Source organism: Phallusia mammillata, chromosome 8 (genome assembly GCF_965637545.1).
Source record: "Phallusia mammillata chromosome 8, kaPhaMamm4.hap1.1, whole genome shotgun sequence".
Taxonomy (NCBI): Eukaryota; Metazoa; Chordata; class Ascidiacea; order Phlebobranchia; family Ascidiidae; genus Phallusia; species Phallusia mammillata.
The window spans coordinates 6173115-6199431 of record NC_137259.1 but is presented as its reverse complement, the minus strand read 5'-3'; the positions used below and the strand labels follow the sequence as shown (position 1 = coordinate 6199431).

The following is a 26317-nucleotide window of genomic DNA, read 5'->3' as shown; positions in this document are numbered from 1 at the left end:
CGTTTGTAAGTTAGCTGTTTGTTTGACCAAAACAACCCATCCAAAACGGCATTTTGCTACATTTAGATAAAAGGCGAAAACTAAACGAGCTAGCAAAAAGGTAACAAAACCAAAACCTCTTCGACACATTGAGTGGCGTACAAGAAGCGTTATTTTCCCAGACCCTGAATTTTAGACAGTTTTGCGGTACAAAATGCTAGAAAAAATGTAAACCGCCGTGGGATTCGAACCCACACCAAATATGGGAGCTGGCTCAAAATTAACAGAGCTACAAAGGCTGGTGAGGTGATGTGTAATGCCAAAACGCGAATCTCTCCTGTAAAGTGCTTGCACAGCAGTAAAGGTATTTTCAGTGCCTTAGTGTCTTAACCGGCCTTAGTTTAATTTCAATAAGCATTTTTACTTAAAATCCAGACGAGGACTAGCATTACTTAACCTTCCGAATCATATAAGCCTTCAATTTTAATTTAAAGGTATGCGAGTTAGTAAACACAAGAAAAGACCAAAGATTAGGTTCAAGCAAATCTGCTGAGCGGGCTTGAATCGCATGGCCAAACCCATCCTTTATAGCCAGAATTAGGGCCAAAAATCTGTGAAAATGATGCCGAACGTAGTCTGGCCCGAATCAAGCCTATCTTTTCAAATTCAAGCCCGAACCCGCCCTAAACGCAATCCGAAAAGCCCGGCATGACTTACAAGTCTGGAGTAGATTACCCCAAGACGCCCACCACTTTAAGATCCAGTATCACATGCAGCCACTTTCTTAGTAATATTCATTTGCGTCGCTGAGTGTGTGAGATAGATTAGAATACCGCGGTGCCTTTTTTCAAATCTGTTTTATTGCCGTTGTAAAACAACACGGAACAGGGCAGGAGCAAGAGAGAGAGATAGAAAGCTCCGAAAGTGCAAAACACAATGGATATTTACGTATCAAGTGCACCCACACAATGCTTAAGGAAAAGCTACACACCGGACAGAAGCAATGACAATCAGAATACACACACACACACCACTACTACTACGACTCGAAGCAAAGCAGACGCTATTTTTTTACCAACTCACACCTAATGGGTAACTTTAAAGAGAAATTTTGGATTCTCTATTAATGTTTTTTTAGAATACCATAAGACTACAATACAATGACCATGAGTGCTATAGCCTTAAATTTTTTTCTTGTTTAAGATCGCATGGGTTGTTCAAGGCGAACCAATTGTTATTACAGTCAAAAAGAGGTATTTCTTAACTTTTATGTGACTCAAATGGTTATAAACAGGTGTAAGTGATGTGGCCTCTCATATCACTGATGATGACATGAGCATTTGCCGAACCGTTTGAATAATAAACCATGTCGCTTTTTACGTCTATTCGGGCCGTTACTTTCTTCATTAAACAATATAAGGTTTTCTAGCAACTCTATAATGGCTTGGCCAAAGCAAAGTAACCATTACGAACAGTATTATGCCTTTTAACTACCAATACTATAGCACGTTTACTATATAATATACACACTTACAAAAAGCAAAGGAAATGGCCAAGTGTGCTGTAACGTACATAAGCATGTTAGTTTATCTAATGGCTGTTAACATGTGGAACATATTGTCCGGCAGTATATGCTACCCCTAACTGATGTTTACCTACTACTGTATTGCTCATATACCCAAGGTGGAGCAGTTACTGTATAAAAGATTACTAGAGCTTTTATCATAGGGTTTACCGCATAGTACGTATAACTTACTATTGTATGTTTTGCGTGCTAAAAAAGGAAATTTTAGGTGTTAGATACGAAAAGCTGGTCATACAATACAGCCAGTTGCCAAAGCGAAGAAGTTTTTCCCTCTGAAAGTCGAAAATTAAAAAAACAAACATTTTTTTTCTATTTGAATAGGGAAATGATGACGTCGAAAAGTAATCGGCTGATTGTGCTTAGCTATGTGATTATCGTAAAGGTTTTAGCTGTGTATGTATAGATAGAAACGAAACCAATAAAACTCGTTTTTACAGTCGTGAAACAAAAAACTGTGGGCTTGAGAAGAAAGGATTGCAGATTCTTATATGATTGGAGTAACAAAAAAAAACGTGTACATCGGTGTCATGGTCCACATTTTATAATGCCTAGACTCCACCTTAAGGCTTGTAATACAATTTTGAAACACATATATACTATAAGATATCGAATGTTTCGAAAATCAGAGAATAATTTAGGCGGTCAATTAAAACAGAGGACTTTTTCCTACTCATTCCCCCTAGCCTACTGAGATGCAAATCAACTTTTAAACTCCCCCCTAGCCTACTGAGATGCACCTCAATTGCTCTATGACATAAACTTAAAATTCGTATCAAATACAAAAACAACGTTTTGTGACTAAAAAACACATTTGATTTGTCTAACTCTACACCAAACAAAAATTGAAAAGCATTAAGTCAATAAATGATAAGCTGCAGACAGGCCAAAACAGTGTGCACTGACTGTAGCTTATCAAACCAAAATTGCTACTGAATATGCAAAGACGTTGTGTCAGAAACTAGGGCGCCACCAAACGGTGAAAAGTACTATGAGTGGAAAAAACGTGCGGGGCCATTCACAAAATTGCATAGAAGCGAAAAGTGGGTGTGTCAGGGGCACGGCAAGCGTGTGACGTCACCATAGTTTGGGTAGTTTTTCGTAATTCTTAAAGCCTGGATTGTTCCGAAGTTTCCAGTATTCACTATTGAATTCCCAGGTCTCATTGCTCGCTGATCCCGTTTTCCTGAAAGGCCAAACAAATCACTTACATACCTGAGAATTACAGAGGAATCCGGTTAATCGCATAAGCAATTTAACCACAAATCAATCATCAAGTAAGGGCGAGGTCCCCATGTCGACGACTTTTTATCCGTTGCTTAAAGTTTTATTGAAACCCTTTACTACGATTTTATTGTGACCATGTATGCATATAATTTGAAAATAGTTCAAACTCGTTCATCAAATGTATAACTTAGTATTCATAAAAAAATATCTTTTACCGTTTTGGGAAATGCGTAATTTCCAAAAAAAGAATAAGATACAAAAAAAAGGAAAGAATTCTCAGAAAAATAGAGCGAAAAAATCGTAGTATTCAATAGACGTTATAAGACAAGTGGCAAAAGATAATAACTGTTCAGTATTGTATCGAATTCCTACAAAACTGTCAAGGAAGTGTCCGGTCACGTAACAAGCGCGTGATTCGAGAGATTTACCTGAAGAAGAGCGGCGTGTATTCAACGTTCTTCGCATCTCTCTCTTTTTTCTGGTCCCGTTGAAGTTGTTCGACTCTCTGTTTCTCCTTCTCGGCTAGGGGGATGTCCCCGTCTTCAAGGGCTCTGTTTTATTTTTTAAAACACGATTAATCAAAAATTTTAATCCTTGATTTTATTTATGAGCAAATTGTTGTGGTGCCACTTTGCTGCAACCTAACAATACGACGAGGAATTGCGATTGTTTTTGCTACTTATCAATTCAATATATGGGTACGCGATAAAGTAAATACAACCTGTGTTATATGAAGATAAACCAGTCTTCTAACTAATTAGTTGTTTTGGCCCTACCAGTGATAAATGTTTGACTTCTGTCCTAAATGATTATCAAATAGCGTCATTGTTTTTCACTGAACACAAATTTTCATTCTGATATCGTCCCTTAAACACAATGGACTTTGGAAAATCTGATTAAATATACCTACCTACACAATAATGTCGACAAATAACAAAAATACCAAAGTTTCGTTGCAAAAATCCTAAAATCGTGAACACTCACAGGTTTTCGTTCATTCATAAAGAAATTACGTTTCAACTTGGGCAATTTCGTTGAAAAACCACTAGTAAAATATGCACGTACCTCTGATCCGGTCTTAGCCTGGTGTCAGTCCGTGGCAGCATATTAATTTCATGTTCTTCTAATTCGTTAAGCTCCACCGCAAATCGAGTGAAGCCGTAATAACGATCATAATCAGGCGGCATTGCTCCTGTAAAAAATAATATCGTAAAAAATAGTGCTATGTACGTAATAAGTGGTGCCAATAAATTAGTAAAGCTTAACCTGGACAAAAATCACTTGAAAAACTTTACAATGCACCAACCACCAAAGTATGACATTTTATGACCTTCTACTATCAAGTATAGCCGTTTTTTAATTTCACCTTTTCAAACAAGCCTTATACACACACAAAAATGCGGACATAAATAATGTGTTTTCCCTTTAGGGAATTTGGAAATTACTCGAGTCCTTATTTAAAATTAACAAAAGCTGCTGCCATAATTTGCTTTATAAAAAAACATGTATATAATGCCAAAAACCCTTTTACACAGTGAAACACCATTTTGCAGTCATTTGGTCTTTAGTTGCAGCAAACGACCACTCAAATGCTTTCTCTGTTTAATTGGCGTTGATGTCACAAATTAATCGTTCCAAAAATTGGTTAAATCGGTTTTTATAACACTTAAAGCAGTGGTGCCTTGGAATAGGTCCTTGTGCACCTCACCATTCTTTAAATATCAGTTGCAAAAAAACGCTATTGTTTATTGAAACTGATGCACAATACCTGGTCTCCATATAGACTTGGACCGGTTTCCAACTCCCGAATATAATCCTTCGTACCACTTGCCATGGATTCTTAATTCCACTTCTCCATCACTATTCATTACAGCACCACTAACTTCGCCACTCTTGTTATTCCAATATCCACTCTGCAATAGGGTAAAATGATTTCGTCAATTTAACAGTCAGTCTATTGTTAATATGTGATAGAATGCATTGTTTTATAATCAGGTTAAACAACTCGGCAAGATGGGGAAATGCATGTGCAACATTAAAGAGCCGCAGTTTGGCCACGCCTGCCATATACCAAGCTGGTTATGATCTTGTACCAGCAAATATAGCCGTTTTGGGGGGATTTTTACGTTTTTGGGGCTGGTGGTGAACCTAACTAGCACATGTGTAAATTTGAGTAATTTTAAAGCACGCTTTCTTGACCAAACAAGCGTAAGACAAAAAATAGGGACAAAATAATATGTCGGTTAAATCGGTATAAATTGGAAATTTAGGCGTTTTTTTTTTACCGGATTGCGATTAAACGGTCTGTATATTAAAGTGTCCGAATCCGAAAGTACAAGCCTGAAATCCGACACGAAACTAATTAAAAAACAACAACATAAAACCCGAATTTAGGCTGAAAAATAGATTTACCACGGTTAAATAAAGGCCCATTATGAAGTTTGTATTAAGCCCGTTTTGTTTAATTTTAAGCCCTAAACCGATCCGAAGCCGAACAGAAAAACCTGCCCTGACTCGTAACTGCACTACATGAAAGGTGGACAAAAAGTTTAAAATTAGCAAAAAAATGTTAGTGTTTTTAGTGATACATGCCACACCATTTTCGCCAGATGTTTATGTAGTAAAAGCCCTTAAAAGCCATGACTTTCATCAAGTGCCGGTCGCTTTGTATGGACTATCATGATATTGCAATGGTTTTCCAAACGATAACTGTATGTTACCTTGCTGAAGGCAATCTTGCATGTGACGTCATGACACGTAATGACCATGTCACCGTAGTGTTCGATCCAACGTGTTCCACTCATTATGTTGTGCACGCAAGATGTCACTTTCTTCCATGAATATACTTCGTTAAATCTGAGAAAAAGGACAACTACTTAATTTCAACCTTGATTTAACATATCATGGTACGCGAGGCCTATTCAAGCCGTTTTACCAAATAAGCTGGTCACCCAAGCAATCAAAGATATGGCGAGGCATTGGGCTAGAAAAAGTTAGCCTGCGGTGGGATTCGAACCCAGGACACAAGTCTATCCAGGACTCGTGAGCTATCAATTGAGCTATGTTGACAAATCGCCGGTGTATGCTATAGGCATAGGGCTAAACATTCAATTGCCAAATACTTCTTGAATAAGGCGGGCTACGGCGGGATTCGAACCCACGTAGGAAGCTTTATATTTACGCGCGGTCGGTGGTGAGTCTGAAAAGACGAATTGCAGAAAACAATGCCTGCTACTGGCTACGAGTGTTAAACATGTTTTCTGATTTTATAGCTTATTGATTTTAGTGGTTTCTAAACATTTTTGACTTGCAAAAAGACTTGATAATTTTTGGGCAGACAAAGGCAAAGCTACGGGTGTCTTCATCAAATGTTGTAGTTAAAATTGTAACAACTGACTAACTTTAGTTGTTTGGTTCAATAATTCAACTAAAAACATTTTAAAAGGGTCCACAGGTTTCGTATTTTAAAACACAAATTGAGCCATTATTTTTCGTTACCTTTCCAATTTGACATGCACGGAACCGATCGGAAAAATTTCCATTGATTTTCCCCAAAACTTGTTCTTAAAACGAGAATCTGTGACAGGATTTGGATTTAGAATCGTGAATATGAAATGCACATACATAAATCAAGAATTTTATACCTTGCCAAAACTGAAAGCATTCCCCGTGCGCGTGACAAACTGATATTGGGGGATGATGACTGACTTGTTCAGCAAGAAATCTAAAACCCCTGCAACAAAAGATAGAATTTTTTAAGATGCTTGATAACAATTGGAAAATGGTACAAAAACGCGATTGGTTAGATCAGCAGAAATTACATCACTGGTATGTGAACAAGAATAGGGAAAAAGTGTTTTATTTGCTCAGGTTCAAAACGCATTTGACGTGTTGTATGTGACGTAATAATTAATCATTTGTTTAATTTCCATACTATTTTCACTGACGTTGATTTTTTTACTAAAGTCTAAAAGGAACGGTACATATTTTTGAGAGAAAACTGGCCTACAATACGATGCAAGTGTAATAACTTGAAAGAAACGAGTTTTTTTAGGGATGGCCAGTAGTTGTGAACAATCTGTTTGGCTGATAAGCATATCAATGCCACTGCTCGAAGTTTCGTCAAAAAAACTCGGGCCAATATCACAACGTATATCACAAATACACCAAACTCTAAAACAGTAGCTACATTGTGTTCATAAACTTTACAAAAAGATGCCCTAAAATTTTTGTGGTTCCTATACCTAATCAATTTACTGCGTTAGAACGTCTACCACTTATAGGCAAAGTAGACTCCATCAGTAGATACAAATTGACCAATAAATACTTTATGCAGACATACCTGTCTTCGCGTATGCATTCGTACGTTTCGCCCAATATGGGGTTAAACGGCTTTTGTCCGGCTCTGCAACACAAAAAGTACAAGTTACCACAGGTGAAATACTTGGAAGCGAAAATCCAAGCAGTTCCAGCCGAACAATTCCCACGGTGTGAACCAGAAAGCGGTTAAGAGCACAAGCCAAGTTGGAATGTTAACATGATACTATGAGATTTCTTCCCACGCCAAGTCTGAGTGGCTGGAAGGCTTCGGAGATTGAATGGTAAGTTTTGGCACTTGCTGCACCCGTAATGTAATTATGGCACTTGTACAAGAGCACGTCCGGCCTGTGGCTCTTTCAAAGTCAAAACTATCAAGGGTCAAGTTAGAAGGGGCCGAAAATTGGGGAAAATGTAAATTTGAGAAAATGATTTTTTTACCGTGCTTCTTAAACAGTTTTCAACCATACTTGAGACTTTTATCATTTTGCGTTGATAATGTTTAACGGATTTATATAGCAACCTACACACAAAAATTCTTGACCTGATCGCGTACCACCTGGCGACTTTTTCTATCCACTGGGTTCCACCCAAAACCTGTTTAAATTAGAAGCCAAGAGATAGCCCCATTTTTCAACCAGACTAGTATATTTCTCAAACCCACCAAGTTAGCAATTTCAAAGGAATGTCTAAAACACGAGTTTCGTCCAAACCAGGGCTAATCAGTTGGGTCAGTTAAATTACAATTTGAAATTTGACTTTAAATTCAGCATGACAGAAAACACTCGTGTACCGCTTAAAAAGGTACGCGTACCACTGGTTGAAAACCAACTGAATTTTGAAGACTATTGCAAGCTTTGCATTAAAAATGTTTTGTAAATTTGTACTAGTAGTAGTAAAGTGATCATATCATGTAATGATGATATTGCATATAGTTTGACATTATTATCTCTTGGACATTATAACAGTATATTACAGTAATCGCATGTTCTTTGTGGAAGCCAGCGAAACCGACATTTAACTTTATAACAACTAGGGATGTGCCAAAACTGCAAATGTTCTGTTTGGTCGAGCACCGAGCATTTCACTTTAATGCTCGGTGCTCGGCCGAGCACGCTCGGTGCATTATGACGTCACAAAAAATCCCCTTTCTACGTTTTAGCTCTACAAGGTCTCTTACGTCACCGGCGGTGTATTATTGAGCTGTACATGCCCATAAAGAACGTGTTTTTCCACCATCTAATACATTTGAAAAATCATTCGTTTTTTTTCTTGGATACCCTTTAGAACACTAGTTACATATGTTAGCAGGGTATGAATATGCAAATTTAACGCTCGGGTCAGTTTGTGCAACCGCTCGCCCGAGCACCGAGCATCAAAAACAGCGATGCTCGGTACCGAGTACTCGGGTTCTGGCTCGGCTCGGCCCATCCCTAATAACAACCAACCAGTACGAAGCAGTGGCTGATTGAGCAAATGCGATTCACTTTTGTTGCAAGTTTGGAAACGGCCGTTTGTGTTTTACTGCAAGCAACCAGTTAAAGTCAGTGGGTATTTATGGAAATATGATGTATTCCTAGCACAGTGTTTGTGGCACGGAATATTAATAGAAGTTTGGACCTACCTGTAATACGTTGAACTGTATGCAGACACAGCAAATGCGGCAACGTACATCATACGTTCGTACGGATCATCACAATCGTTGGCTTTCTCTAGCAAATCGGAGTATTCCAGTTCTTCACATAATAGCTACAGAAAAAAATGAGTTTAAGACAGTGATCTAAAAACTGTCTAATTATATCCAATTGATGAAAAAAGCGAATAATTTAGCTTTGTGCTTTATTGCCACCTAACGGAAGCAAATTTTTCAAAGTAAATAAGTATTAAAACATAACGTTTTAAAAAAAATGTTTAGAACAAGTTCAAAAAAACATTCTTAAACACTCTTTTACGGGGATAAAATTACACACGTCCGGCTAATCGCATAATCCGTTTATTAGCATAATGATTGTAAATCGCCATATTTGTCCAGATAATCTTCCAGATGTGCATATTCCGTTGAATTGCATACAAGCGTTGACAATTGATTGCGATTAACCGGATTCCACTGTACAAACCCATTGACACACAAAAAAGACAAACCTGAAGGGCATTTAGAGGTTCATTCAAGGTCACTGGCATCGCCACCTTGCTAAGATCCTTGCCGATATTTTTCTTCAGTATATTCCACAAACTAACGTCGGTGTCTGGACGTGGACATGGAAGCTTGGAACGCCGCAAACTGTCCAACGACTCCGGGGAGATTTCTTCCACCTCATACGGCACTGTGACGTCACAAAGACCGTGTCACGTGATGTAAAATATATAAGGCTTAGTGATAATGTAGTTTAACGTGTTTCCTAATACAGTTTTGAGTTGTCTAGTATGATATTGGAAAAAAATATACACACATTCAACGTAAATATTTAAAGAACACTTCATGTTAGTTTTTGTACATTTAGATTGGATCATTTTTGTCACAAACATACTGATTACATAAAGGTTGTTTAAATACCGCTTTAAACGCTGGTTAACAACAACAAAACATACTACATTGCGGCTCCAAATTTCACAAAAGACTACATACCGAATGAAAACACTACGAAGGGTGACTTTATTAGGCTGAGGTAGCTTGCAATCCCTTGTTTTATTGTTATACTATTTTACTGCTTTTATTTTATTTATTTTAGCGTGTTTGTTTTAGCATTCATTTTTATATTGAATTGTATTTCGATTTCCAGGAACTGATGACGCCACATAGGCGAAATATATATTCCTTTATATGAAGCCTGATTCTGTTTTACCAAGGACTTTATCGTTCATTGGCTTTTCTGTATTATCTTTAAAGAGGCAAACAGCGATCGTCAGTTTAAGCCAGGGGTGGGCAACCTTTGTCACTGTGGGGCCAAATACAATTGCTAAATGATTGCATCGCGGGCCGCACCTTTATATAACACAAGGTGATTTTACTTCGTTGCATACCAAAAATGCCTTACTACAAGAAACATTCGCATTTGATTCTAACAGCATATTGTCAGGTCGCAGAAAAACAGCATCAGGCGCACTAATCTGCTCAAAAAATTTAATAGTTGACTTGTTTGCCAGTACATTTGAAATCCAAGTGTCTCTGCGGGCCGCACAACTTTAATCAAAGGGCCGCATGCGGCCCGCGGGCCGCAGGTTGCCCACCCCTGGTTTAAGCCATGCTGTTGATGGTTTTCATCTATTACTAAAGTTATCATTTTGACTTTATTAAGTATTACGATTGTTGCAGAAGTTGCTACATTCGTTTGCGGGTCGCGTCAAACCGATCACTCAGAATTAAGCCGGAATAACGCATTATCAAGCCATTAACATGCATCGCTGTAGATGTTAATGGAAAAAAGGGGTCCACATATCTATATTTAAAAATAGTTTTATGGTGAACCGGTGACACAGACATGACCTTGTACATACGTATTAAGTATATTCGCAGAAACAAAGCAAAATAGATTTTCTACATAGCGCCTACATTTTTAAACCTTATTCCTATAATAAAAGATGGATTAAAAAGCTGTTTTAACGTGTGGAATACATGGGGCCCATGTAACACGACATTTTGCATGACATTTTCGTCAATTTAGCTGGGACTAAAACTATTAAATTATGAAAAAAACGTTTATTACAATTGGGGTTTTTCAAATGAAATAAACTTATTCATATCACTGTGGTTGGACAATAAATTATCACTATTTTAAGGGTTTGCTTTTTGTAGTGGGTACATATGTTTACATAACGGCTGAAGCCTATGGAAACAAATACTTACAACTTTGCGCAGAAGTTGATTCGGTTTCGGATAAATCTGCTTCACTTGACACGTCATCGTCACCCGCTTCACTGCCCTGAAATACAAGAAAGTTCGATTTCAAACGAATCATAACATGGCATAGGTATGTTTTAACAATCACTTAATAGCGACATGGAGTCAGGAAAAACGTAGTACTGAAGGCCTGCAAAAGGTGGTAAACCAAGTTAGGCCAGTTAGGTTTGTCAAATAATACATAGTTTGCAGTAAGCCTTTGAAAATTGTTTCGTTATATTTTTTGAAAAACTAAGTTTAAAGTTACGGCTAGCTTTTTTGGTTTCCAACAGAAGTTAAGTATATCTGTTTTAGTAGCTCGAAGACGTATTTGAGAGATTTTTTTAGAGATTCTTTACCAAGTAGATACTTAAATAGATATAACGCTTTGCCTATACCAAAGTATAATACAATGGGTTAAATGTGGTAAACCGCAGGACGAAAACGACTTTAAAGATTTGTTTCAACAATCTTTACAAATGTTATGCAAAAAAACTTTTCAGTAAGCTATTTCTTTAATACACAATAAAACGAAAAATGTAAAAATAAACAAATTTACAGTTAATGTTTGACTACACAACCTTAAGATGGTATACCTAGTTAGAAACAAAAAAGCATTTGCCGCGAGGTTAGGTAAAGACTAGGGCAGCAGCTGTCAATTACCGAAATAAAATTTCGTTTTGGTCGATTTTTGAAAAACGATGTACTGAATTTAGTTCTAAGCGCACTACTATTGATTATGGTTTTTGGCATTAGGGGCAAACAAAAGGCACAATCCAACATAAGGAGACGGCCAATTAAGCATTTGCCTACTTAAAACATCTTTGCCTGACCGCAATTAGAAACACATCAATATTTAAAGTTAAAGGAAAGTCTGCCGTTAAAGCAAATTCTAGTCGGGTCGAGTATTTCGGGTTGGATTTGGTTAGGGCGGAGTTCGGGGGCTTGATTCGGGTCATGACTTTAGGTATTGGCCGAGTCGAGTTGCACAAACTGACCCGATCATTAAATTTGCATATTCACGCCCTGCTAACATACTAAACTAGTGTTCAAAAGAATGTCCGAGAACAAAAATGTTTTTTTTAAATGCATTATGTGGTGGAAAAACGCATACTTCTTGGGCCTGTACAGCTTAATACACCGCTGGTGATAGAAGGGACCTTGGAAAGCTACAAAACTAACTATGAGTAGGGAACGTTTGTGACGTCACAATGCACTGAGTGTGCTCGACCAAACAGAACGTAAGCATTTTTGGCCCATCCCTCGGCATCATACGGGACGCAATTTTACTAACTTTCATACCTTTTTCAGGTTTGGTTTCGTAAGTAATCGGGTTCGGTTCGGGTTTTGGACTCGGGCCTCATTTATAGGGTTGAGTGAGTGTCCTGAAACGCTTATGAAACCACTGTTATGAACACCAAATTTTTGTAAACGCAAATAACCACGACAATTGTTGCATCTAGTGCAGGGGTTCCCAACCTTTTTTGCTGCTCGTACCCCTTTGTCAGGTCAGAGCCTTCTACGTACCCCCCAAAAATTTCTGATGGATTTTTTTCAGATATATATTGCTAAATCTAATTGATCTTATAGCTCAATTAAACGTTAAAGCGGTATTTCACACAATAATGCAAAAATCAAAAAAGAAATTAAATGTCAGTTATTTTGTTTGTCACTTCTCAGTGAGATATTTGTTGCATTGTTATGAGACAATGAGGCTTGTTTTGAAACAATTATTTGTAGATAATTGGGTTTTTTTCAAAGCAAAGACAGTAATAATATCATTTACAATTCCAAAATAAAACTGTACTGTAAAATCTTTTTGAAATGGTGCTCTGTGGCCCAAGGATCTTCGTACCCCCAAGGGGTACCCCTGATCTAGTGGATCTATAGAACATCAAATAAACGTAGCAACAGATTGCTTAAATCGTTGTGTGGTTAATGATTGTACTGTACGACAATTAATTCGCATGTTTGTACTGCGTTATTAGGAGGAACACAGTGAAACACAGGACATGTCCCTATATGCACTAACAGAGGTCGGATACTGAAAACATGTTGCGTGGTAGAGAATTGACAAGTCGTTTCCCGGTAGCAATGTCAAATGTAAATTGTATTTACCGAAATTATTAGGGAAATGTGAACTGCGAGACCTTTTTTGGTGGGCTTGCTAATAGTGGGGGTATTTGTATAATACTGATGTTTTGTGTATTTGGAAACAATGATAAAACAAATTTAATGGAGCAAGAAACTCCCTACATATCAACTTGTGGATTATGTTGCTTAAAATCACTTTTCATTTTCAGATTTATTTAAGTCTGTTGTGCAAATCTTTACAGTTCTGCTCTTTACAAGTCGCGGTTTTAAATTTTTTTAGAAGTGAAATACCAGCAAGTATATCCAAAAAATTTTCTCTACTGCAATATTTACGATAAATTTCTACGTTTTCCTAAATTATGATCGTATTCTAAGAGGGCCGCTAAAAAATTTATAGGATTTCCTGGTTAATAGCCAAACAACGTTCTTGAAAACACAGTGTTAAATGCCAGTGCCAATGTTTGCAAAACAGTAAAACCTGTATGACTATATTAAAAGTTCAAAACATAAAACAGGGTTTCCGCGCAATTTTCGTTTATAAATTCCATGACTTTTCCAAAACTTTTCAAGAAAACAAAAACAAATTTCCATAACCTTATTCGAAAAAAATAGAGCAATACTCATCGTAAAACTAGTAAAGGGGCTTTGGTAGATGTAGCCAATTTACCATACTTGCAACGGATATACAAACGTTAGGCAATTTGAAGTTCTAACTGGCATTTTCAGGGTAAAACAGGCGCCAAATTTCATACTTTTTCAATGACTTTTGCAAAAGTTGGCTTTTTTCAAAACTTTTCCAGGCCTTAAAAATACAAATTTAAATTCCATAACCTTTCCAGGTTTTCCATACCCGCGGGAAACCTGATGAAAAACGTGAAAACATCTACTTAACAAACAGCTTCTTTCAACTTACGTCCGTGTCTGTAGTGCTATCCTCATCCGTTAAAAGATATTCTTCGGCATCGTAAAACATTTCTGATGCTGTCTCGGGGATCGACAGTTGACTTTCAGAGAACTGGCTTAACTGGCTTAACACAGGACGGTTGGTCTGCAAATCAGAAGACTGTAAAGGCAAGCAGAATACTTTACAAAAAGATAGGCCTCTCAGTTCCGCCGATACAAATTAGTTAGTTTTCGGGTATTAAAAAACACGTATGGCGCTATTTTGGCATACCCAGTTCCATAGTAATATAGAAAAGTTAAGTATACCACCATGTGCAATGTACAGTTACTTGCTGGTGTTGATTATAAGGGAATGAATCAAAAAAAAGAAAAAAAAGTTTTTTTGGTATAAATTTTTTAACTCACGCCAAATTTTCTTTTTGAAACACTGTGTGAGTTTTGTTCCGTGATGCATGAATCTTGATGAATACGTTGCAGCCGAGAACGTAGCTCCTGATTCTCATTTGTCAGCTGTAAAAAAAGTTAATTGCACTTTAAAAATTTCGTTGTGCTTTCGCGGAGACGCCTTTTTCTCAAATAAAATAGAAAACTTATTGTGTATCCTAAAGTCAGTTTAGATACAGATTTCTATGTCAAAATGTATGACCAGTGTTTTTTTTGGAAAGAATGGTCGTTTTGAAATGCTTAAGCTTTAGGGACCAGTAGGTAAACCGCTGAGACAATAAGGGTAAAAATTCATATTTCATGCATATATGTAAAACTTGGGCAGGAAAATTGAAAAAAAAAAACGTTAACAAACAATGTGTACCCCATAATATATTACGGAAAGAGACTCATGAATGAACGAAATAAACTTGCAACTTTCATGTAAATTGGGCTATTTCTATTTGAGATAAAAACCTTTTTACAATGGATTTTCAGTAGTGTCATGAACAACTAAATTTTTTCATGTAGTCCAGTGGTTCTTAAACTTGTCGTTGTTGCGACGCCCCTGGACAAGTTTTTCTGGACTTGCGACGCACCAGCAAATTTAATTAATGAGGAAACTTGTTGTTAAAGTTGTGTTTATTGATACAACAACAAAAAGCAACGAAACGGAACTATTCTGCGACGCCCTTGGAAAATTGAAACGACGCACCAGGGCGTCGCCACGCACAGTTTGAGAACTGCTGATGTAGTCCCTTGAACATACAATAAGTGAGGCAATTTCACAATTTTACACGACTTAGTGGTTAAAAAAAACGCTTGCCCAAAACAGGGTTTTTCAAAGATTTTCTTCTAGCATAAAACATGGATATATTTTTGTTTAGTGTTTGCGTTTTCACTTTATCCATAACTTGATTTTCTTGTCCCTTAAGAAAGCTTGCGTATCACATATAAGGTACTTACGTAGCACTATAATGGAACGCGTACCACAGTTTAGGACACATTGGTCTAAGACAATACACAGGCCGTTTTTAATAGATACTTATTAGCGGCGCGTGCTTGGTGCTGTGTGTGGATAATGCTCAATAATTCATGAAAACAACGACGCACGAGAGTGGAAAGCACATGGTCAAGGATTGATCAACTAAACATCATCAATTATTTAAAAATATACATTTAGGAAAATCACCTCTGCCCTTTTAACGCAAAACCCTATGTGGCAATTAAAATCTAGAGTCTACTCTAGATTCTAGACCTTTCTTTCAATTAGGAATTTTATCATTGGGAACTAAGTAGTTTTCAAAACTTGCAAGATAATGAACGCCAAATTAGGTTAGTTATACAAAATGCTGTGTAGCACAGTGGTTTCCAACCCTTTTTAACTGATTCCTGCCCTAACATCTCAAAACATTTTCCTTCCTTCCTAATATGCTACGTAGTAGATGCTAAACTAAACAAAGATCATTAAAAATTGGGTCTTTTATCAACTTCACAGGTTATATTCCCTGAGATGAAGTGTTTATCGACAAATCACATGTAAAAATTGGAAGCAATTCCTCCCCGGTTGTGAACCACTAGTGTAGAATATAGTAAGCAAAAAAGTAGGCAACGGTTGGATTCGAACCCATGACATTTGAATGTTCTTTTTAAAAAAATTACCAATCAAACGGAGAAATTTCGTAAGCATGCTTTTTAACCTTGAATTGTGGTGAAACTAAATGAGCTTAACAAATCAACAAAACAAAATCATGTATACCTGATGTACGCTGCTCTTCAATGCTGTCAGAGCGGAGAGGTTACGTTGGTTCTCCTCCTTTTGAGACAAGCTTTCCATAACGGTCGCAAGGGTATTGTGAACTGCGAAAACACACAAAGATAAATACACTGCGGGGTATTAAGTTTAAAACACAACCAGGGTGGTGAGGCGAAGTCGGTGGGCCGTTTTTGCGGTGAGTCGGAGTCCTGATATTCGAAAGTATGAATATACAAATGCAAGTATTTAATTCCGTTGGGCCATTGTGCAAAAGAACGTGCATTGCATTGTGTGTAAGAAACAAAATCAATACACAGAACCACCAAGCAAATCTGTTATTTTCAATGGTCTGCATTTATGAATTAACAATACAATAGGGATTAGGTAATTAAACATTTTACATTACAAAAAAACATATGCCCTGTGTGGCATGTACTAAGCTATAGCATCGATTTGGGTGTTGACCGTTTGGAAATAAGTCATTTTTAACAGAGTATCACACTTTAATAATGTTTAAAGTACATTTTTTGTGTAATGCTCTAACATCGTTGACGAATGGTTTGGTCATAAAATGAATGTCAAATTTTAATGCACTAATTCTCCACAGCTCAAATGGCAGCTATGAGGTGTCAACTCATTTCTTCTCATAGTTACCCACTGCATGACAAATCTGCCTTTGGGATTAAAGTGATCTTGGTTGAGGGCATCTAGCCTAGGTAGGTGCAACCTGCGGTCATGTGCGGCCCATTGAATAAAGGTTGTGCAGCCCGCAGAGACCTTTGGACTTATAGGTTGTGTGGCCTGATAAACTACTTCAATGCTGTGCTAGCAAGCAATTCAATTTTTTGTTTCTGAGCATATCAATGCGTTCTGTGTGCTTTATTTCTATGGGCTTGAAATACGGCTTGAAACACCTGCAAATTTTACTGATAGCTGTTAACACAATATAAATGGGTTCAGTGAGCTACAAAGTAAATAAACGTGCGGCCCGCGGTCTAATCATGTTAATGATCATTGGCCTATTAGTACTAAGGGTAGAAAACGTTTACTATAGCCGAAAAAATACTGTAACTAAAAAAACAGCTTTTGGACAGCCAGAAAAATTCTCTATCCAATTATATCGCCATGATTACGGAAACACTACATTGCGTCCAAAACAATTAGCATTAATAGGATTGAATGCTCCCAGCGGAGTAAAGGCTTGGACTGAAAAAAATCGATTTGAACCAACAAGAGCTTAAGGCCAATTTAGTGAAAGTGGTTGGTGCGTGTCATTAAGGCTCTTGTAATCGACAATGCTCGGCTTTGTGACATGTTTTAAAGGGTGTTTCGTTGTGTTGGGGCATACTATGACAAAGAAGTTATCTTCCGCACCATTAGAATTTTAATACGTTTTCTATGGACAAACTGATTCAGTAAACTTGGTGGCTATGTGTTGTAGTACCTTGCATCGCTATTTTTGATGGTCGGTGCTCGGGCAAGCAGTTGAAAAAATGACCCAAGGACAAAAAAATAACTGTTTTTTTAATGCGTTAGATGGTGGAAAACGCGTACTTCTAGAGTAGTGGTTCTCAACCAATGGGCCATGGCCCACTGGTGGGCCATGGAAGCATTTTGATTGGGCCACAGACCAACCAAATAGAAAGCTTTTTTAAAAAAATACTTTCCTTTGTGTCACTACACTCAATTTTACAAGAATAATGGCTTGGGGAGGAATTGAGAAGGAATGTTTTTGTTTTGTTCTTTGTTCTGAACCTATTTTATAGTTGTTTTCTTTCTATCTTAAAAATTTACTGGGCCAGAGAATTTTTTTGCAATGAAAGTGGGCCACGAAAGAAAAAAGGTTGAGAACCACTGTTCTAGAGCCTTGACAGCTTAATACACCGCTGGTGACGTAAGGGACCTTGGAAAGCTACAAAACTAGCGTGGAATTGGAAATATTTGTGACGTCACAATGCACCAAACGTTACGTGAGATGCTCGGTGTTCAACCAAACAGAACATTCACACTTTGGGCACATCCCTAATGAGTTCTACATTATATAATCACGAGTCACCAGAGATCTAGTATGAACGAAATAGACGACACTCACGTATAATAACATACTGTAAACTTGGATAAGACTCGAGTCATTCACCGGTCATTTATGATGTACATATTTTTTTTTTTTTGTAAGTAATAGGCATCTTCAGTTACTTTTTTAATTAGAATCAAAGATTGGCCAAAACATTACAAAACGGTAATGAAGCAATACACATTTGGTCCTGCAATAAACCCTCCCGAAAAAGATGTGTAAAATGTCGGTTTGCCTCATAGGAAAGGCAAATGATACGAAATAGCTGTCAAAACACATCCCCAAATAGCTGTCAAAATAACGTTTCTTTCATAGAAATTGTTCGAAAGGCTAATATTACGCGATTAATACGTCTGGCAAGCACAGTCTGCTTAAAGTGGTCATACTTCTTTGATTTTTTGGCATTTCCGTTGCACGTATTCTCCCTAATGGGCAACTCTGCATAGAATTTGTGCCCAAGAAAAAAACAACAACAATACAATGTAACTCAAGTATCGTCCTTCCGGTTTTAACCATACGGCATTGTATGCCTTGTTATGCGAGCTTAAACACGTTTATCTATGTAAGGCTATACCTAACAAACCAGGAAACACTTTGTACCTAAAACTGTATGGGCAATTTAGACCCTATGGGCATATGGATCATTGCGTTGTCCCAGTGCTTGAAACTAAATAAATGCACAAAAATTCAAAGGCAAGATTACCCGCTGACGCTAATTAATTTGCAATATACACTAGGACTTCTTTGCTGTAAAGTGCAACTGTTTATATTACTTTGGGAAATGTGACTTTAGAAGCGAGGCGTGTAAAGACTTGCTACACATAAGATATTTAGTGATTTGGTATTAAAAACTGGTTTAAACACTAAACGCCGTACACAGAGCTGGTGGCTGTAAAAAGTCTGTTTACATTTTTTCGAAGGAAGAAAAACACCTGAAGTGGTGTACAGGTTGGCTTGAATATAACACCATAAATCACTTGCTACTGCCTCTGGCATCAAAAATTGCCTTTGTGTAAGGTTTCATTGAAAAAATATTTTGAAAGGCCCTGCATGAGGGACAATAACAGGGCACTTACAGACACATACAAGTACCAAAGATTGCACAAAATAAAACGGCCCTATTGTAACTCAGTATAATTTAAACCTGAATTAGTCATGTATTGGCACTTCTAGTCATAAAAAAGAACTATTGGCCGAAAATGTTAATGCATATCACCACAAACAAACAGAAAAGGATTTTAACATCAGTAAAAGTTGACATAACAAAAGGTGTAAATAGCAGTTATTGGTTCATTTGAATATACAATACCTGTTTTCTTAGCAGTGCAATTATGAAAATTATAAAAAGGGGATGCAAGAACGGATTGAGTATTTCTAAGAGGGTATGACAATGAAAAAAGGTTAAGAACCACTGATTTAAATAGACATGTACATAGTTTTTACCTTTCACTGCAGTTGTCAGAAACTTTTCATGAGTGTTTGTCAGTTCACAAACTCGAACAGATACATTGTTATTGACAGAAGTGGATGAAACTGAAAACGTGGCAGCTCGTGGTGGGTGAGGGTGAGTGGGGGTTGAATGTTGAGACTTGGACATCTGAAAAATAAAAGTTTATTCGATTTTCTGTGTTAAAGGCAAAAAGTCGTTTGGTTACATTATGTATACATAAGTGTAAGACATTATCCAAAAAAACCATTGGCATGTGCATTTTTAACTAATCATTTTTCGAAATTTAAGTAGTAGTGTATTTGACCTACTTTTATCGAAATTCGAACACAGAGTTTGTTAAAACCAAATAGTTGATGCTTAGCTACGCACAAATTTATTATGATTTACATTAGTATCTGTACCAATACATAATTTTCATTCAGTAAAAAATAGAGTACATGTAAAATGCATTCATCACAAAAATGTTCACACATACTAATAAAAATACTGCAGTTTGAAAAAATACACAAAATCCAAATTAGATAATTTTTTCCAACAAGGAATTTAATTTTGACATTAAGGGATAAAATAAAAGTTCAATTCTGACAATCGGTTTGCAACTAAGTAACATTCACCTTCAGTTCATGCCAGTCATCTTCACCATAAGTTGATCTTGATGCAAGTGACACGTCACTTAAGTCTGGATTACTGTGGCTTAAACTGTGCATGGTGTCAAGAGAGTCAGGAACCTGAGGGACCTTGAATAAAACATCTTCCTTTTTAACACGAGTATTAATATGATGATTAGGGTGGCTCCAAACTCTACATACAATACATATTGCATCAACTTAGGCTACTATTATGCTAGACATGCATACTTTTTGTAATATACCATTATATTTCTTTGGCAAAAAAAATTAAAGCTTCCAAAACACTTAAATAAACGACTGTCCTGTTTATCAAATTGCCCAGCCAAACGTAGAGACTGATTCAAGTGTACTGAAAGCAGTAGTTTTGTGTAATAACTGCAACTAATTGTCTACATTTAGCAAGCGCATTTAGGGAGGATTTCTTTCATAGCACAGTTTGTGACATATTTCTTGCAATTTAGCACTAAATAGTTCAATTATATTTTTAAAATTGATTTAATTGTCTACAAAAGTAGCCAGTCATAGGAAGAAAATTGTTGAACCTTTTCCAAAAGCATGACTTTCTTAAAATTGTACTTATCAATTAAAATACTTCAGCAGATTGTGGTTGTACAGAGCACTTTACCACACACAATGTAATGGTAGTTGCACCATATTCCTGGACAGAGGAAAGGCTGAAAGTGTCTATCGCCTGACAATCACATTGGTCTTGATGTGAATGACAGATGATAGTTGGATGGTTTGTGTAAGTGGCCTGTATACTACTTAAAGATTCTAGACCCCATTAAACATGTTTCTCAACAGATTACAACTTCTACTTGACAAACTCATTTCAAAGATTAAAAGCTCAATATCTAATTAGGGACAAGTATGCTGCTAGTTTTTAAAAATTCATAAGTTGCTAGTTGTTGTGCAAATTCAGTTGACAATAGTAATGTTTGTGGCCCAAACTTGTTTCCTAGGTGTAAATCATTAGGACATCGATGTACAAAGACAACATAAACTTACTTATAGCATATGAAACACATTTTTTACCTTAAAACCATCTGGAGACAGAGTATTGGTGTGATTCGGGGTCACAGGGCTGGTAGGGGCTTGGCTGCTTGCCGATGAAAGGCTGTTAGCTGCTTTCAGGTTTTTCTTGGCCGCTTTCTTTGATTGTTTCTTTTCTTTCTTGCTTAGACTTGGTGAGGGTGGGACGTTAGATATTGTCATCAGTTGCGTTGTTGAGTCAAGTTGAAGTTGCTTGAGCAAGTCACTCAGTTTAAATAAATCCCGCTCAACTCGCTGAAGATCTGTATCAAACACAAAAACAAATTGAATGGTGCATTGAACTTTTAAGAAAGGTTTGCAGAAAGGTCGCAAATAATTCTGTTTAGTTTATGGTTCAAATTACCTTCTGTTTTATCCCAACAAGAATGCTAATAAGTAACTGTATCTAGCTAAGGACTGAAACTATATCTGAGTTTATAAACAAAGCTAATTGTTTGACCTTAGATTTGTAATTTGATTTAGTGTGATGAAACATTGTCAAGAAAAGGACAAAGTATTTTTTATGGTTTTCATAACACTACTTTTTCGGTTTATAGGACCGTACACCCAACTCATTTTTTTAATATATTTTATGTTTAGTGGGCCATTGGGTGAACCGATGGGTATATTCAGCGCCAAACTATAGATAACTAACTAACATGTATTTAAATACTTATCAGTTATCTATCCCTTTCAGGGAAAGCACCCATAATAACGTATTTAAATATTTTTTTTTTTTAATTTATTTATGTATACAACTGTATGAAGCAAATCAACATGTAACAAAAACATCATAGTTTTACAATTACTAAAAGTTTAGAAAGATACTGATTAGGTTAACTTACCTTGCGAACAGGATTCAAACACACTTTCTTGATCTTTTACTAGTCCATCAACATCTTCTATAGGTGATGAAGGACTCTAAATAATATACAACAGCTTGCAATATTGCACTAACACAATATACTAAACGATTGCATGCATACATGTAACGAAAACTGAAACAATCGCATGTCTGACTCATGAATTGACAATATACTGATAAATATCGCACAGTTGGTAATTGCGACTGATATAATACGACCTACCTTAAATGTATCCAGTGTGTTAGAACTGGTCAGAGTAGCATCTTTTTTCAGTTCACTTTGTCTAAATTCTCTGTGTTGCCGAAGGTGTGTGACCCACGTTAGATACATTTCTGAGCTTTTAATCTGCAAAAATTCATATTGAATAGATATCTTGTGTACTGACATGAAATAAAACTAAACCGTTCTCATTGAAACGATATACTTAATTGAGCCCTATATTTTTATCACATACTTATCATGTATAGTAGGTCATAATTACAGGGCAATTTATGGTATGAAACAATAGGCCATTTGGTTTAAAAATAAAATTAAACTGAAAAATCTAGACATTACAGTAATTAGCTGATAGACCATTACATGTTGCATTGATATTTTTGTTAAATAATAATCAATGGTGTTAAATATATAAGTCATAGTTACTCATTACCTTTATGTGAAAAATTGTGTCCTCTGCATCAAGGTCTATAGTTTTGCTGTTCTTTTTGGTTGACATAACACTCATACCCACGTCCATCATACCATGAAGTTTGTTTTTTGCAATCTACAACAAATCTGACATTAAACTAGTGTTCAAACAATATAGGTCAGTATTTTGAACCAGATATAGCTTGTAAAGTACAGTAAACCATGGTTAATATGGATCTTTGTCCAATTCAGACAAAACTTGAGATGCAAATGATTTGTAATGTGGTAAGGCTTAACTAATCGACATCTGTTAATCTGGATCTTTGCCTAATCCGGATAAATTTTTTGGTCCAAATTAACCAATGTTTACTGTATAAGATACTATAAAACTGTATGGCCAGGTGTTTTTATGTTTTTGCGATGGTGTTTTTGTCAAATATTTTCCCTAAAATGAAATATAATAATTGAACATTTGTACAATAAGTCAAATTAAAAACACAAATGAATAGGAACATAGATTTAACAAATACAAAATTGTAAATTTAACAGTTTGCACCCTCAAAAACAGTTGGTGTATAAATAATTCTTTACTGATTCGTTTGTTATTGGTATTGATTAACCATCACCTAATGTTATTTTTTGGAAATGCACATACTGCAACAGAGCACAGAGTCCAATTTTTTTCAAAAAAACATCTGTTCACAAAATCCCTTAGCAACCACAGTTACACCCTTGGATAAAAACTACCTGTGTAAAATTAAAAGCTATTTATAGAAGTGTCCCATGATAGTAGGATGAGCACAAACACATGTGACAAAAAACATTAAAAATCAGAAATCCTTTTCTAATGCCTATCAATGAGTCACATGGGAAGGGCACATAAAGAGCAAATATTTGACATGTGACCACCAGTAACCAGATAGTCACCGCACAGAAACCTGCTATAAAAGAAATGTCAATAACAATATCCTTAGTATGGGGAAAAATTCTACTTACGCTGTGTGGTGACTTGGCGTACTTCAAAAATCCACTGTCAAGCAGAAAGTAACGCTGTAAAATATTAAATGTTAGTGTAAAATTATTAAATAATGTAAAAATAGACAATAATCAAAAAAACATTGTTATATAATTGATTAATTATGGCAACATGGCACAGTCCATTTGGGGGGTCTATCTTACCACCGCTTTGATATTACTGGATTATACATAGAAATAGCAAATGTTAAAGGATATAGTATATTGTTTAAAGGGAACTGGCTAGGTTCACTGAAACATGTTAACATGATTAGGATGTTGTTTTGCTACAGGAAATAGAAAGACCACAACATAAGTGTAATTTCCTTTCCACATTTCCTTACCTGCAGGTTATATGACTTCAGTCAAAACTTTGCAACATAAACAACAAACCACAAATAATAGGAAAAATGGTTTAAAGCAGTGTTTCATACCAGAATGGCACAAAATAACATTATTCGTTCTGAGCATATTTTTTATTTTGTTGCGGTATGGATATTATTATTTTCTTCTGGTCTTAAACGAAATAAATTTATAACAGTATTTTTTGGAACTTCAAACTTAGTAAAGAATATTTCATCTAAACCGAACAAAAAATAAAGGTGCAACAAAAAACAAATGTTGTCTGGTGGTTATTACATCAAATAACATTTTACATATCAAACAAAAGACACAATAACAGTTTGCTTAGAGCTTATCTTATAAACAATTTTTTCAGCTTTCTTTTTTTTTTAATTTTTCAGCCAACTCTTTCATGCTAAATTTCAAGAAGGATACACCAGAGTAAAAAATAACTGTATCTCATTCTGTTCTGGTAGTTTGAATATATTATATTTTGGTGTTAAGTTCTGGTCTTTCGGCAAAAATGTATTTATTCAGCTCCGGCATAATGTTTTGTTTTGGTATGAAACACTGGTTTAAAGACAAATTTTAACGTTGCTAAAACCAAATTCACACCTTGTGCCAACCCTTCATGGGCCATTTCTTCTTTTTCATTAAGTAACCTTCACATTTTTTGGGAATGTTTTTGCCTGGTGCAGACATTTCTCTCTGTGAAAAAAAAACATTGTAAACCTGAAACTTTCTAAATTTTCACAGCTAATAATGATATTTCAAATTGCCTATATAAGCCTTCTAAAACACTAAAACTCTTAATTTATTAAATCACGCAAATTGCAATACATTATAAGTTTAATGAGGGGTTGCAGCAACAATAAATGTAAAAAGCAACATGGTATATTAGTGAGGTGTTGATTAAATAAAAAAATACATAAAAAATCATCAAACAACATATCTAACATAAAATTCAGAACAGGTATCTAATGAAAAGTGTAGTTATGATATGATTCTTTTGTATTTCAAAATTGTCAACATCAAATTAGCACAACTTTTTTCCCATAGCTGATACTGTATGAAAAACTATATTTAGTTATTTACAACATATTTATACAACATAAATCACAAAATAGCCCAATTAGTTTGAATTGTTTGTGATCTAAAAATATGTTTCAGATACAACCATACCTCTGAATCTATTACTGGAGCAGCAGCCATTCCAAGAGTATTTCCTACTTCCAAAGCATGTTTGATAGTAGACATTCTAATCCCAGAACACAAAACTAAAAATGAACCACAACTCCCCAAGAACTACAGAACAGTATTTAGGTCTTTGATTAAAACTAACCAAAAATATCTGTAAGAAATAAAGATTTTGAATAAATTTAGATAATTTAAAATTTACACCATTTGAACATCTGAAATTGTATGAGATTATTGATGCATTAACAGAATACAATCAGACAGTTTCATGTACACCCACATTTGTAAGCACAAAGCTTTAGATTTAATGTGATTGAAACACCAGATAAGTAGATTTACACGTTCGCTTGATATCTCATACCACTCTAAGTACAGGCAGATTATGTGATTAACCAGGCCAATATCAATGGCTACAGTTGAGATATGGGGTCCATATAAAAAAATTATTTACTTTTTTTATTTTTATGCAAAAAATCAAGAAATGTATTTTGGAACACCATACACGGATCTGTTCATAAGTTTAATGATAAATATAACAGCCCGCACACCTCGCTACAACCTTGCTCACGGCTGCGCACCTATTTACCTATCTACTTCAAGAGACCCTTGTTTTGAATCTTTTTATCAATCTTTTATCTGACTTAAGTGGTTATAAATGGGTGACTAATGTGGCCCCTCACACCACTGATAATCACATGTGCATGCAAAAACGTTTGAAGAACAAAGCATGTGACTTTTTATGTCTATTTGGGGTCATGATTGTTAAACTTATCAAATATGTTGAGAAATAAATTTTACAGGAAAATGTCCTACATTTTTTAGGATATTAAAAAACAAAAAGGCTACAACAACATGTTTGTTTAACACAAGTTTTTGAAAAATCTCGAGGATATTTTTTAAAACATATTATCAAGACAATAGGCAATGT

The 26317-nt window shown here is 35.9% G+C and overlaps 1 protein-coding gene across 1 annotated transcript; it reads right to left on the bottom strand.

Moving 5' to 3' along the window:
• Positions 1–817: 817 nt before the first annotated feature.
• Positions 818–25560, bottom strand: LOC145203752 (oxysterol-binding protein-related protein 6-like). The gene is made up of 23 exons (XM_080076050.1): positions 25375–25560; positions 24808–24900; positions 23833–23886; positions 22859–22972; positions 22432–22554; positions 22189–22264; positions 21347–21606; positions 20297–20419; positions 19676–19829; positions 16162–16262; positions 14385–14489; positions 13990–14124; positions 10950–11025; positions 9248–9429; positions 8730–8854; positions 7131–7193; positions 6433–6521; positions 6287–6365; positions 5509–5644; positions 4557–4701; positions 3854–3980; positions 3217–3339; positions 818–2747 (listed from the first exon to the last, which is right to left on the bottom strand). The coding sequence occupies exons 1-23, from the start codon at positions 25447–25449 to the stop codon at positions 2639–2641; spliced, it is 2667 nt and encodes an 888-aa protein (XP_079932176.1). The 5' UTR covers positions 25450–25560; the 3' UTR covers positions 818–2638.
• Between the last annotated feature and the right edge of the window lie 757 nt (positions 25561–26317).